We start from the raw sequence: 16362 nt of genomic DNA, 5'->3' as shown, positions 1-16362 counted from the left end.
CGTACTAAGAGGTCACCAGTTGTAGGTGAAGTACATGTACCACAAATTTAGACCTATGCTTAGCGCTTACGACCTTTGCAGTGAGGGTTCTTTAACGAGTAAACGCCTGCCGCGACATGAACCTCAGTTTTAAAGGTTATATCCGAAAAACCCGTGATTCTCACTTCTTAATGCCGAGCGTGTGGCGAAGGAGCAATCGCTGCCTACACCTATGTTTCCGTCCTAGGTTTGACGCGGCCATGGCATGAGCAGGGCTCGAACTCACAACCTTCCAGTTATAAAGCTAACGCTCTATCACTGAGTTACCACGATCGGTACGGATTGGGCATGTTACAACGCGTGGTTTGGGATTATGTAGGGATTAGGTATGTAACAATGGATGGTTTAAGATTGTATTTAGATTAATTATGTTAAGATACATGTCCATGGTTAGGGATTTGTGTAGGTATAAGGTTAGGGTTTGTGACATGCGTAGTTTAGGATTGTGTTTGGATTGGTTATTTTCGATTTGTGTAGGGATTAACTATATGACTATACATATGACTATGCATAGATTGGGAAGGTGTGGGAATTAAGTATGCAACAATACATGGATTGGGATGGTGTGGGAATTAAGTATGCAACAATACATGGATTGGGATGGTGTGGGAATTAAGTATGCAACAATACATGGATTGGGATGGTGTGGGAATTAAGTATGCAACAATACATGGATTGGGATGGTGTGGGAATTAAGTATGCAGCAATACATGGATTGGGATGGTGTGGGAATTAAGTATGCAGCAATACATGGATTGGAAAGGTGTGGGAATTAAGTATGCAACAATACATGGATTGAGATGGTGTGGGAATTAAGTATGCAACAATACATGGATTGGGATGGTGCAGGGATTAAGAATGTGGGAATTTATTATCTGAGCTTTGGAAAGGCTGAGGCTCGTGGCAATGCAAGGTTTTCAATTGCGCAGGAATTGAAGTGAGCATCCATTCCAAAGCGTTATGCGTTTTAAAATTATAGAAATCAAACTTGAACAGTTGTATAAGTGAAACACTTGATAATAGTGAGTTGTACTAATATGGTATTTCTGTGACGTCACGCGATAATTACTGAGCCATAATACATGGTTGTAATCCTATTTAAAAAGCTATAATCTACATCTAATGATGACCTAACTGCAGTACTAGAGTGGCGATGTCTTTGTATCGTATAACAAATTGTTAGCATTGATATTCTGCAGCTATTTCAGAGCAATATGCCTGAAACACAAATGTAACTGCTCTGTATTTTTATTCAGATAGACGTAATTTAATACTTTTCTGATTTTTGTGTTTCTTTATTTTACTTATGTATAATGCTTGGAATTCCAGGACGTGAGCTTTAATGACAACGACGATAGCAAACGATCGGTCTAATCGCAAACTTTCAAACAGATTTCATGTCAAAAACATGTACATGTATAAACTGCTACCGGTCTGTCGTGATATAAGAAAGAGGACTGCATTCAAGGATGATATGACACGTACCTTATGTAATGTACATTGTAAATTTCATAACGCCCAGATTTTCAAAGGTAATAACAAGTTATCTTGCAGAAAAAACGGTAAAGAATATCCGTGTTTGAAGTTACCCTGGCCTGAGAAAAGTATTGGTTTTTTAAATTATATTTCATAGATTGATTGATTATGAGAAACGGACGTCATTATCTACATTCAGATAAACTAAAAGATGAAAGAGAAAGCTGAATCTGAGTCATGAGCTGTAGTACCTGTCCATTTATCACACGTGTAACTGGCAATAATGTACGTGTTGGCAAACTCTTTGTTTAATTCAGTTGAGGAATTTGCGGAAAGAACGTGTACTGCGCCGTGTTGGCCCAACCGAATTTGCATGACCGTAATCAGCTGATGATCTGTAGCTCTCTGGGGGGAAATAATAGTATGTCCCAATATTTTACCAGAGAGCCACAGACCTGCAGCTAAATAGTGATAAGTAACCATGGATGGATGGTAAAGTAAAAATTAAATCTTTATTCAGCTTTTTAGCATGATGACTTGTGAAATAGATTTGATAGTCATATTTTGCACAGAGACTATCTGTGTGGGAGGAAACTGAGATACCCAGAGAAAACCTTTGTGTCTAAGCACACTACCTCCATCTTCTCTCACAACCATTGTCGATAACGAAAGTCAATTCCGGGTTACACAGGTACTCACGAGTAGCAAATGCGCCACCTAAGCACTCGTACTGTATTCTATCAAAATTAGTGCAAGTTAGTTACAACGTGTTTATTCCACAGTCTGATACATGTAATATGTATGACGTAATTTCTTTATGATCACTGATTGGGTGGTTTTTATTCTTTTAGATACATCATGTTCTCCCTGATCGTGTTTTGTGTCACTTTTGATATGAGTAAGTATTCATATTAAATCAAATTAATTATGTAAATTTTTGATAATTCCATATCTATATCCAAATGCACTATACCCTTAAAATACACACATAGTTTATTATTGATAGCTGTGGTTTACCATATTAATAACAGTGATTTACTAAATTTAATGCTCTCATCTACTCCACACTTACATAAAGTTGATATTATAGTAAACACTTTCCTAAATAATTCGCTACAGTAGAAATATCGATAGTTTGATTAAATATAGTTTAATATTTTGATGCTATGGATAACTTGAAACTTTGAATAACTAGGAGAAAAAAATTTGCAAGTCTTTGACTTTCAGTAAAGATTTCCAGATATCAAATCCTTGGTGCTTCAATATTTTTCATAACCTTAAATGCAGTGATTAAAAAACTGTGACATTATATCGAATTCCCACAGCACAGCACCCCCCCCCCCCCCCCCACCCCCAATCCAAACAAACCCAAAGCAAAGCAAAATAGATAAATTCATGTTACCGAATTCATTTTTATAGTAAAAAAAAAAACTTTGTTGTTACTAAAAATAATACCGTACGGTTTCTTCACGGATCACTTTTTTACTTCCGAATTTACTATTGTAAAAACTTTGTTACTAATGAATTTATTACAATGTAATTCAAAAACTTTGTTATTTCCGAATATACTACGGTGTAGAGGATTTGATACTACCGAATTTATTAAAGTAAAAACATTGATATTTTGCAGTTCACTACTGTGAAGACTGTGATATTACCGAATCTGCCTTTTACTTTTGACATCAAATTTACTAATTTTTGCTACGGATCTTACTATAGTAAAAACTTTTATGGTAGTTCTTTTTTACTAATGTAAAACTTTATAACTTTTTTACGATGGTAAAACGTTAAAATTTGATACTGCCTAATATACTAATGTAAATTGTTATCATTTTTAAATTGACGACAGTAAAGACCTTGATTCTACCGATTTCACTTATATAATAAGAACTTTAATGCTAACGATTCTACTATTATAGAAACTCTAATCCTGAATCTAGATAACAAAAACTACTACCGCTAAATATTGCGGTTTAATTTAATGCAGTAATAGTAAGGTGTAAGCTAAATCCAGTCTACATACAGTCCCTTTTTCTACAGTTACTTGTAGGACTGAGTTCATACCCAGAACGTATGTGTACTACAGTATGAAACAAACATGGAGTGATGCTAGCCAGACTTGTACACAAGCAGGAGCCACACTGGCCCATTTTCCTGATATTTCAACCATAATGGATATCCTAGAAGAACTTCCTCAAATAAAGTAAGGAACACATGTATTCTTTGTTTGATCCAATATAGAGACATGTTGTTGTACTATTGTAACTTTTAATGAAAACCTTTGAAAGTAATGTAGTTCTGATTTATCATTATCAAAGGTAAAAGGAAACGGTTTTATACAGTAACATTTTCCATAAAAGATACAAAGATTGGTATGTGTCGATGTAAAATTTATCAGTCACTATCTGAATGACCAGGATAATTATTGATCAACGTCGAATGAGGTCTGTTTATCGATCTTTAAATCTGCGCGTAGTGACGTCACCACGACCAAAGAATGTAAACAATGAATAAGGGAGCAACGAAGAGATCGAATACCCCGAATTTGTGGTTCAGTCATATTATTAATCTTAGCCGGTTGGCAGATTGAATGAACCAGTTAACGAAGACAAGAAGAATTATTGAACAATTAGTTACATAATTCATCATAGATGTTAACGGCAAACTAACAACTCTACTTTAGGACAAACGGGGTGACGTCAGCTTCTTAGTCGTCAGCTTCCCATGTTTATGTAGCAATATTCCATTATCACCTGCATATTATGGTGTTTATATCTCTCAACTGATTCGATATGAAGGAACCTGTTCTGCGGATGATCAGTTTTTAATCGAGGCAGGCTACTGACAAACAATTTGATGGGACAGGGGTTTCAACAGTCTCGTTTAAAGTCAGCATTTCGCAAATTATATGGTCGTTATAATGATTTAGTTTACCAATACAACCTGTCATCGGATCAAATGCTGTCTGACATGTTTCAAACCAATTGTTAGGCTGTTCTTTATACGCTGGTTTTGACTACGGATTGCTCCGTTTACGTAATCAAGATATATGGCTCATGGCAGAATGTGAAATCAGGTGCCTAGGAGGAATAAGTATCCCCTGTTAACTGGTCACTCCCGACGTGAGCCCTATATTTTGATCAAGTAAACGAAATTATCCGTACTCAAAATCAGTGTGTAACAAACGACCAAACAATTGGTATGAAACACATCAGACTGCATTTTACCGAATCACAGGTTGCATTGGCAAACTATCTAGATCGTTGTATATAACGCCCATAGAATTTGAGATATACTGACTTTAAACTTGAAACCTTTGTAACATTAACTTGTTTGTCAGTAGCCTGTCTCGATTTTTAAAAAAAAACCCATTTATTATACGTAGAACAAGCTCTAGTGTATCAAATAGGTTGAGAGACCTAAACACAACACAAATGATACAAAAATGTCATGATAGTAAGAACTATAGTTGAAATCTCCAAGGGGCGTAACTTCCGTCATCAGCAAAGATAGGTAAGTCGGGAGTTCTGAATTTAATTTAAGACAGTTTGTACTCTTCCACTCTGTGAAAATATATTACATTTATTGTTTAATTAGTCTTGTATACATATAAGCTAACTTCCCTAAACGCACAATTAATTTTACACAAACTACCGTTTCTTATTACCTTTGATAAGAAATCTAACAAGATTTCATCTTAAGGAATGGAGATGATTTTTACACAATTTACATGATATAAAGTAAGCTGGAACAGTATACGTATTATAAACCTCGAAGGAAGAAAACACATCAGAGTCTGACAGTGGAAATTATACCAGTGAAAGTAGATTATTGAAAAGAAATCAGACTTGAGTCAGCTACAATGAATGGCATGTCGCGGACTTGTTAATGTTGTGCAATTACATGTACATTTCTGCTGTCAGCCAAAAATATTCTAATTTCTGCACTTTTGTTAATCTGGGATTTGAAAAGTCCCGTGAGGTAGAATTTAAACTGTAATACAAACTGGAGTGGGATATTTTTTGCATTCTGTTCATTTGGAGGTTTTTGGCCATACTTATTTTTGCGTTTCCTGTTATTCTACTGTCTGGTTCGCTATATTTGTCTGGTCGTCATATTGACTGTGTTAACACTCAAGGACGGGTTTATATGGGTTAAAATTGATTTGCAATTCATGAATTAAGTATTGATTCAGACTTTGTATGAACTTTGATTAATGCATCTAATCAACAAAGTTTGTGTGTATGATGTACAAGTTTGTGTATGATGTACAAGTTTGTGTATGATGTACAAGTTTGTGCCCTGTATTATCGTCTTCTCTATTTTTTAATTATTTTCAGGCATTGAAATGCATGTAATTGAGAAACACTGTGTGTAATTAACTTCTAGAGAATTTAAAGTACACCGTATCATCGATTAATTATTTGATTGGTTGTATTCATGTTGTAGAAATATGACTGTTTGGAATGACCATACAAGTAACAGGAATTTTCAAAATGGGCAAACACATCTCTGCCAAGCCATTATTCTCAGTGCCAATAAAACAACGTCGTATGCAAGTTGTCTTCAAAAACTCCCCTTCATGTGTCTGTATTTGAAAGGTAAGTATGTACCCTTGTATAATCTGTATGAAATCAGTACATGCTACCGAGTGACTGTTTAACAGTTTCCATGTTACTATTGCCTCAAGATATGGACTGATGATTCCTGGAAACAGTTAACCGTTTCATCCTAAACTTCAGAATTATACTCGATCTTGCTTATGATTCAACATTTTCGCCACTATTCCAACAGCTTGGAGAGTCACAGTTTTTTTTAACAAATCCAATTTTATCCGTACCCTTCTTTTTTGTTTTTCCTTTTTTTAGATGATGTTTTCTATTGCCTAAGCTTAGTTATCGAGGTGATTTGTTTGTTTCATTTTTCTGAATCAATCCAGCAAAGATCTGTATATTTTTGTAATCAGAAGTTTGGTCAAAAAAACTCTCTTCAGTTCTCGGATATACAACTCTCGAATGAGTTACCATTAACTATACGGTCATCGCCCTCAATATGTAAGAACATTTTATTTCTAGGCGCCTGGGTCAAGGATATTGCACTTTAACACATGTAGACAATGAAGGAAATTCCAACTAGGAATAAATATTTCTCTCCGTCCATGTTGTCTGGGTTTTTTTTAAATTTTTCATGAAACTTAACTACATGTATCATTACCACAGAATACTAATTTACCCACGTTTTAAACAATATCTGAATGAAAGTTATTGTTGTTAATAGATAAAACGTCGTCGATATATCTAAATGTCGAATTGAAGGTCACAGCAAGGGATTTTCTTTCTTCTCACGTAAAAATTTCTGAATAAATTCTGCTTCATAAGAATATAAAAACAGGTCAGCTAACAAAGGAGCACAATTCGTGCCCACGGGAATTCCAACAGATTTTTTGGAAAACCTGACCACCATAGACCACAAAGATATTGTCACGAAGGAATTCTAGCATATTTTTAATTTCAACTTCAGAATACTTGTGCGTGAAATCAGATTGGTTTTTAACAAAGTAATTTGTTGGATGACTGATCACTAGATATGAATATTTCCGTTTTCTATACATTAAAATGAAACGGGTACATCCCACTTTTCTCAAGGAGTTCTTTTTCTTTAAATTTAGCACATAATTTTCACTACCTGGTTTATACCCCCCCCCCCCTTTTGTGTTGTGTTACAAGTGAAATGAGTAAAAAGGATACATTTATAGAGTAAAAACATTTTTCTTTCTCATAAAAAATAATGAATCTATGTACCCTTGTAATGATTTAAAAATGAGTATTTAAAGGGGCATGGACACGATTTGAGCTGTCAAGTTCATTTAGATATATTTATTCCTGTGCAAGCTTTTGCAACACATAGAAGAAAATGAGAAATTGCTCAAAAATAGCAATAAGTTCTGTTGATAAATAGACATTAGACAAATTTTAAATGTGACAGTGAAAAGATATGGACAGAAGTTGGAATTATATACACCTACCAGAGTCTGAAATCTAAAGAGAAAAAATCCATACTATTATAAGTGATATACCTGCTGAATTCTTCCATTACCCCTCAAATCCTTATACCACCAATGAGGTGAAATACGCAATTTCGCAGTCACATTAAATAACCCCCCCCCCCCCGATCTGTGTATCTTGATGTTACATTAAATACCCCCCCCCCCCCCTGATCTGTGTATCTTGATGTTACATTAAATAACCCCCCCCCCTCTGATCTGTGTATCTTGCTGTCATATTAAATACCCCCTCCCCTGATCTGTATATTTTACTGTCACATTAAATAGCTCCCATTGATCACATTTTTAGTCCCCCCCCCCCCCACGATCTGCGTATCTTGCTGTTGTATTTCAATTAATAAACGTAATATAACAGATATTTATGAATTGAATTATAAACGAAATTTTATCAATGACAAGTGAAATACAGACAATACAAATATACTAAAAATGTAAATGACGTTTAGTGATACAATCCCAAGCTTCCCACCCCCGAGAACTCTAATTAACCTTTACAGCTTGAACTCAATAGTGCGATTCAGATTTGCTTATCTAAATTATATATTGATATTAGTAATTAATCATGTAAGTAATGGCATTAGTAATTAATCATGTCATCAATATGAATTTGATATTGAAAACACAGTTAAATAACAATAAAATTCTAAATAGAGATACGGGCAAATAAATTTCCGTTCTTAGATTTTCGAAATTATTGGCAAGACATTAATTTTGTATCTGTTTACAAACGGTACTCACAAAAATTGAATTGAACGTTTTAAACTTCAAAGAACAAATACTTATTTAAAATTCATGCGTGAAATTGATGGAGTTTGTCGCTCTCTATCTCATTTTGTTTTTGCAAAAAGTTTTGGGTAATAGTCCCACTAGCCCCCAAATCTTCATTCCTACTGCATAGAGTCCTAATTCATTTTCGACCAAAAACATTTCCTTTGAATTGGAACTCAATATTCGTTTGAAGAAACCAGCACAAAATCATGTTATAACGAGTATTTGACTGAAACCCCGTGTGGCGTGGGGGGTGGGTGGGTGAACATTTGGTGGCGTAGGGGGACCGGAACTCCTTTTGACTTAAGCAAAGTTTCTTACCAAAATCCTCATCTTGAACACAGTGAATACAGCAGTTGATTGTTCTGACATATCATTTGATATACATGTATATATTAAACATATTATATGTCTCATAACAAAAATTTGAATAATCATGCATATTATAGATTACCAGTTTTCAAGTGTTTTTTTTTTTTTTGTTGTGGTTTTTTTTTTTTTGAAAGAAAAAGTTATATATTGATGGACATATTTATTATAATATCAATAGGCAAAACATATATAACTAATAAAAAATATATTTCTGAATGCTGCCATTAGGGGGTAACGCCTCACATAAAATACAGTCCATTCACAACCCCCATGGCAGTACTACAGGAAGACACGTTCCCTCCTTGTAGTTGAAAGAAAAACATTTATATAAACATTGACAATTCATAAAACAGTTTCACGTTTAATCTAATTTCTGATTTGATAAATTTCGTACAGAGTAATATAAAAGATTGTTTTTTAAGGTACATTTTAATCTCCATATCTGTTTCAAATCTTAATTTTATTTTTATCTTGTCTATAAGGAAAACAATATTAGATAACAAAAGATTGAGAAGCTGTGTGTTTCGGTTTTCGACAAAAAACGACAACAAAACAATAACAATATGTTTCCACTGAATGTTTAAATGGCATATATTTCGCGCGACTTCCCATATTTGTTTAACATTTTTACAATTATGTATTAAGTGTTTTATATCTTCCGTCAATTTACAGTTATTGCATAAATTTGATACGTTTTTATTCCAGATGCTCACGGATTTATTATTGTTCAAATAAATTATGTAGAAGTTTGAAATTGAATTCAGCAAGTTGTTTATCTCTGCATTTTATTATTTGGATGTATAAGTTGATTTTCTGTGTTCTATGAAGTCCATATGAAAATGTTTTGTCAAAGATATCTCAAAATAAGGTTTAATGAATTTTTTTTAAGAAATGAAAGTCTTGTATATAACATCTTACAACTAAGTTCATCTACAGGTACTTTTTCATTGTTGCTCAATAAGAATTCGTCATTATTCGTTATGTTGATAAACTTGTTTTTATTTGTATCTAGCTTGTGTCTTGCTTCTCTTCTACTTGTTTTAAAGTTCGTTTAAGTAGATTATACTCACAAATCCAGTTAAATTTTGAAATATTCTATGTCATGAAAATTTCCCTCTTGGTCAAATAGATCCTTCACGTACAGAATCACTCCTTTTGCCCAATGAGTGTAAAATAAAGAAGGTTCTTCTATTTGGAAATTTTCATTTAGCCAGATAGGTTGTGATAGAGCCTTGTCTGCTGATGCATATTTTTTTTCTTGCAATCATCAAACGTACACAAAACTTCACAGTAAAAAAGTTGATATTTTTTAAAAAACATTTTTTAAGATAACAGATAACATATATTTGTATTGCTAGTTTTCAACAGATAAATTAAACAATTAAACCTATTGATTTTTTTTTTACTTAAACATGATTCGAAAAAGGTTTTTAGTATAGAATTATTTTTGGATAAGCGTTTTATTTACATAGCTTTTAACGATTTGAATTTACTTTCCACATCGACAATCTCGACTCCACGATCAACAATATTCCCACTTACGGTATTTCTTTTAATTCTATCGCCTTTCCCACATAGAAAATTAAAAATCAAATTTTCAGTAGTCTTCAAAGTTTCTTCAGATGCGTAATTCAGAATCATGGCACTATAATATAATTGAGTAAGTGTTAATGTATTTATGATAGTACATTTTCCAAAGAGAGTAAGTTTTCTGTTTTTCCACATGTCAATCCCCCCCCCCCTTCCAATTTTGTAATCTTATTATTCCAGATTTTTTCATAGCATTTTTCATTTTTTATAGGAACTATGAGAATGATCACTGTTCATTATATTCACGTTTTCATAAACGATGTAAGGCTAATTACAAGATTTAAAATACCGACAATGTTAGGCTCATTGTAAGATTTACAACATTGACAATATTAGGCTGATTGTAAGATTTACAACATTGACAATGTTAGGCTGACTGTAAGAATATAGACATTGTAAGATTTAGAATAGTTTGAGAATGTTAGGTTGATTGCAAGGTTTAGAATATTGACAATGCTTTGCTGATTGACAAGGTGTTGCTGATTGTAAGAATTGAAATATAGACAATGTTAGGCTGATTGTGATAATTAGAATATAGACAATGTTAGGCTGATTTTAAAATTTAGAATGTTGATAATGTTAGGCCGATTATAAGATTTAGAATATTGGCAATGTTAGGGTAATTGTAAGATTTAGAATATTGGCAATGTTAAGGTAATTGTAAGATTTAGAATATTGACAATGTTAGGGTAATTGTAAGATTTAGAATATTGGCAATGTTAGGGTGATTGTAAGATTTAGAATATTGGCAATGTTAAGGTAATTGTAAGATTTAGAATATTGGCAATGTTAGGGTGATTGTAAGATTTAGAATATTGACAATGTTAAGGTAATTGTAAGATTTAGAATATTGACAATGTTAGGGTGATTGTAAGATTTAGAATATTGGCAATGTTAGGGTGATTGTAAGATTTAGAATATTGACAATGTTAGCGTGATTGTAAGATTAGAATATTGGCAATGTTAAAGTAATTGTAAGATTTAGAATATTGACAATGTTAAGGTAATTGTAAGATTTAGAATATTGATAATGTTAGCGTGATTGTAAGATTTAGAATATTGGCAATGTCAGGGTGATTATAAGATTTAGAATATTGGCAATGTTAGGGTGATTGTAAGATTTAGAATATTGACAATGTTAGGGTAATTGTAAGATTTAGAATATTGGCAATGTTGGACGGAGTTTAAAGATTCCGAATCTTGGCAATATTAGGGTGATTGTACGATTAGAATACTGACATTGGTGGCTGATTTTTATGATTTAGAATGTTAGGGTGATTGTAAGATTAGAATATTGGCAATGTTAGGTTTTTGTAAGATTTTGAGTATTGACAATGTTAGGCTGCATGATTTTAAGATTGATAATGTTTTGTTGATTATTTTGTAATCGTGAGACAGGAGGAATCTCTATAGATTGGGCCTAGAATAACAATTACGGTTAATGAGGTATATCTTTAAGCGGTCCATTAAATCATTTTGAATATCAGATAAATATTTTTATGTGCAATTAATTCAGCATCTCTGAAAAGACTACAAACAGAGTGTTGCGTCAGCGTAGACCATCACTGAAGATTGGGTCTGATACCCTGACAGCATAAATTGATCGTGTAGTGTTGAGTTATGTCAGCGGTTTTCTTTCGCATTCTGATAGGAAATGAATTAAAAACAGAATTCAAATACTATTTAATGATTGTAATATATACCCTAACTAACATGATCTTTGTTAATGTCTTCACAAACCACACACACACACACACACACACACACACACACACACACTATATATATATATATATATATATATATATATATATAAAAGCACTGAAAAGGCCACGACACTGTTGGTTATTTAAAACTCGAATTTTCGACGCAACCAACAGTGTCGTGGCCTTTTCAGTGCTTTTATAAATTTCTTTACTGGCCTTGTATCTTCTCAGATCCGACACTTTAAGAAAGTAGGGTGTTGTTGGGTTTTTGTGCTTATATATATATATATATATATATGACTAATGCAAAACTGAGCAATCTCTCCTAAATGGGCATGTTTAAAACTCGAAGCATTTTATTATCCATGCGCACGCGCCATCGTGTCACAATACTCCCGCCAACTTATATCACTGGGTACTCTCATATATTCTTATTTTACACAGGGATGTTTTAAAGATTTATATATCTTGATTCTGTCATAATTCTTAAACCTTTTCTTTTTTATTCAGGAAAATGTTGGTACCGAGTTTATGAACAGACAAGTATTGTGGGTAACAATATTTTCACGAAGACTGCCATTTCCTGGCAACACTGTCATGATCTCTGCGAGACTGCTACAGAAATCACGTGCCGTAGCTTTGAATATAATCTGATCAGCCAGTACTGCCAACTCTCAGACACCAACAGATGGCACAAACTTAACCAATTCGCTTTTTATGTCAAAAGCTGGAATTATTATCATAAAACATGCACAACTGGTTAGTCTTGTTGATTAAGAATTTTATTTTAAATTATGTTCCTTGCATTGAATTTATACTTTTGTCATTAATTTGTAGCATTGTTGCAGAGTGAATATCTAGAGTATTTAACGGATTCAACGTCACGGTCATCTGTACACTCCACGTCACGGTCATCTGTACACTCCACGTCACGGTCATCTGCACACTCCACGTCAACAGTTTCTACGGATATCACTTCCAAAGATAGTCCAGGTATTGCACTGTTTAAAATCGCATAATATTTTCTCTTCTATATTTTTTTCATAGCAGATTTTGTAAAAGTCAAAAGTGTCTTCCAAGAGAATGACGTTATATGTTTTATCCTATTGAAGGTAAATGAAGATATAGTGTTAACATTACTGATGAAACTATGTACATAAAGTTTTATTTTCAGTGAATGTGGACGGTATACAACCACTAAGAATCGTACTGTTTGACAATCCATTGCCATGGGCCGACGCAAACACATTCTGTCAAGCAAAGGGTGGCTCTTTGGTTATTTTGAATGACAGATCTATTGTTCCAGAAGCTAACTTAACCTCCTCAGACAAGTAAATACAGTATTTATCTTACATCTATTGTTCCAGAAGCTAACTTAACCTCCTCAGACAAGTAAATACAGTGTATTGTTCCAGAAGCTAACTTAACCTCCTCAGACAAGTAAATACGGTGTTTATCTTACATCTAGATTGCCTCAGAACAATATACCACTGTGTACTAGTATATCAAATATGTACAGAATCTTCCTACTAAATCCACATCTTTATTCTAGTTGCATAAATTCTTTTACAAAAGCATACAACTTGAGTCAAAATTGATTTTATTGCCATAGAAGGACTGTTTGTTAAGCTCAGTATGCTGTGATGGTTCTTGCATGCAATGATATAAATATAATATCATAGTTCACAGACGATATGGATTGGTCTCTCACAAGATGTCGGTGAAATATGGACATGGGTGAATGGAGATCGACTAACTGAGAGCAACTGGAAATACAAACCAAATCGACATGACACATCGCAGAATTGCGCGTCAGCCACCCTAAATTCTCCCTACTGGTGGTACGAGAGTGCATGTCACGAGTCAAAGCCATTTGTATGTCAGTTCAATGAAGGTGAATGTGATTTTTGTTTTCATGAGAATATCATTGGTTTCTAGGCTGATCTCATTCGTAATGGTTGTTCATCATAGCATGTGAAACGTCCGTAGAATATGAATAAGCACAAATCCAATTTTAGTTATGGTGTCGATAATCATGAATTAGTAATTTGCAGTGAATACGAATACATGTATAAGAAGCAGATTCAGACATCGATATGAAAGCCTAATGCATTTACTAAGTATCATTTTCACAATAGGTACCTGCAGATACCAGGAAGAAATGGACTCGGTTATCGTAGCCCACAATAAGTTCGTGTTATTTAACTCCTCCCTCACCCAATGCTACCATCTCTGCAATTCATCGACGCAGATCACGTGTCGGTCATTTGAATACAATCAGGAAAACCAGACTTGTCAAGTCAGTGACGTCAACAGATGGATGGAAGGTCATTATTTCTTGCAATATATATCTGGGTGGAACTATTATCACAGAACGTGCTACTTTGGTAAGCCGCCGTGAAATTAACATGGAAATTGATGCTTGCTTTATCATAGAATACTAGTACATGTATATTGTTTATTTTCTTTGACAGGCGTTGATGATTATGCATTCACAACCACATCAACAACAGGTAGCTATGGTTACATAGAATATTTAGACAAAGTACTTTCTTCAAGTACAATAATAAATAAACATTTGACAGAACTATATGGAAACATATATCATAGATAACGATTTTTAGTTTCAGTAAATCAAATGTATGAAAACTGGTGAATATACAAGTGATATCTTTGACTTCGTGATCTCGAAGTACCAGTAACATTTTAGTTATTTATCGGTAATTTAATTAATGTTTTGTATCATCCTTATTCTTATTATCATTGAGGCAGAACTTGGGAAATATTCCGATCATGTGACAATCTATACAACAGAACACAATACCAAGAACAACCTCCAACCACGCACATCTACGGTAGAACCGTTTGAAGTCCTTCAGCGAGAACTAAAAGAGATAGGGGTAAAGATTAGAGAAAAGAAACGCAAAGCGTCAAGAACCAGCGTCAACGACACGCGTCCCTCCGCTACGAGCGTCGGTGTTGTAGCTATCATTGTAATTGTGTCTATGGTGGGCGGAGTTGTGCTGCTAGATATAAGTACGCTTCATATGCACTGTAAACATTTCTCCGGGAGAAACAAGAAAAAAGATTCTAAACATCGTTACAGTCAAAGGCAAGAGCTAGAAATTCCAAATGATAATTCGGCATACTTAGGTGAAGTACATGTGCAAGTGGACAATTTTGAAAGCAACCATTGCAGAGTGAAGAAATCGATAAATTTAAAAAATGTCGGGGTGGCTGAATTACATATTAACAAAGAAAAACCAGAAATACGAAAAATAAACAAAGAAAATGTCGATGTGATGAGCGAAAACAGCAATAACAATGTGAAAAATCCATATCGACAAGACGATACGCAATTATGACCAAACACCCATCATTACACCAGCACATACATAAACTTTGATCATTCGTTTCATGTGTATTTTTAAAATTTCTTGCTTCTAGGCTAATCTTTGTAACATTATTTTCTGAGTCATTTTTTATTCTTAATTCAGAGGATGCATGTGTATATATCAGTATGATTTTGAAAATATTGTTGTAAAGGTGACAATAACGAACAGTGATCAATCTCATAACTCCTATAAAGAATACAAAACTACGAGTAGGACAAACACGGACCCCTGAACATACCAGAGATGGGATCAGGTGTCTAGGAGGAGTAAGCATCCCCTGTTGACCACTCACACCAGCCGTGAGCTTTATATCTTGATCAGGTAAACGGAGTAATCCGTAGCCAAAATCAGTGTGCAAAGAACAGCCTCAATTGGTATTGTTATAGGCACCTGATCCCACCTCTGGTATATCCAGTGGTCTGTGTTTGCTTAAATCTTTATTTTTGTATTCATTATGAGAATTATGAGATTGATCACTGATCTTTATCTTCGCCTTTTCATGAAACATGCCAGACAGCATTTTACCCAATGACAGATTGTACTGGTAAATCAGATTGTTATAACCACCTTATAATATGCAAAATGCTGGTTTTAAACGAGACTTGAAACCCCTGTAACATGAACTTATTGGTCAGTAAATTTCCTCATATAAAAACATAATTATCTAAAACATATTTTATTGTATATATATTTATACATACAATAGAATGAGAAATATGTTTCGGGGAGGTGGGGGTGGGGATGATTCTTTCTTTGCTGCAATATCTATATCGTTCATAAGTGCACGGTTCTGATTAACTTGAGTTTTCTTAATCGTTAAAGAGTATTTAATCTGAAAAGCTGTATTTACAGACATTAATATCAATGCAAACAAAATGCTGCTAACAATCATTAAATCTTTTGTTGGTGAGTAATTTTTATGATTCACGTTATGCGAAATGTCAAATACGGT

The 16362-nt window shown here is 33.9% G+C and overlaps 1 protein-coding gene across 1 annotated transcript; it reads left to right on the top strand.

Annotated features, from left to right (window-relative positions):
• The first annotated feature begins 248 nt into the window (after window positions 1-248).
• Window positions 249-16306, top strand: LOC125660080 (secretory phospholipase A2 receptor-like). Its single transcript, XM_048891923.2, has 12 exons — window positions 249-365; window positions 2367-2413; window positions 3556-3718; window positions 5965-6116; window positions 12526-12774; window positions 12853-13008; window positions 13190-13346; window positions 13698-13909; window positions 14154-14402; window positions 14490-14528; window positions 14709-14718; window positions 14816-16306. Exons 1-12 carry the CDS (start codon window positions 328-330, stop codon window positions 15378-15380), a joined length of 2037 nt encoding a protein of 678 aa, XP_048747880.2. The 5' UTR covers window positions 249-327; the 3' UTR covers window positions 15381-16306.
• Window positions 16307-16362: the final 56 nt, after the last annotated feature.

This window comes from Ostrea edulis, chromosome 9, assembly GCF_947568905.1.
Source record: "Ostrea edulis chromosome 9, xbOstEdul1.1, whole genome shotgun sequence".
NCBI classification, from domain to species: domain Eukaryota; kingdom Metazoa; phylum Mollusca; class Bivalvia; order Ostreida; family Ostreidae; genus Ostrea; species Ostrea edulis.
This window is presented reverse-complemented; position numbering and strand designations above follow the sequence as displayed.

Coding starts and splice junctions, on each gene's coding strand:
- LOC125660080 (XM_048891923.2), top strand. CDS start 328: ATGTTACAACGCGTGGTTTGGGATTATGTAGGGATTAG. Junction 366..2,366: donor TGGGATTATGTAGGGATTAG/GTATGTAACAAT, acceptor TTATTCTTTTAG/ATACATCATGTTCTCCCTGA. Junction 6,117..12,525: donor CATGTGTCTGTATTTGAAAG/GTAAGTATGTAC, acceptor TTTTTTATTCAG/GAAAATGTTGGTACCGAGTT.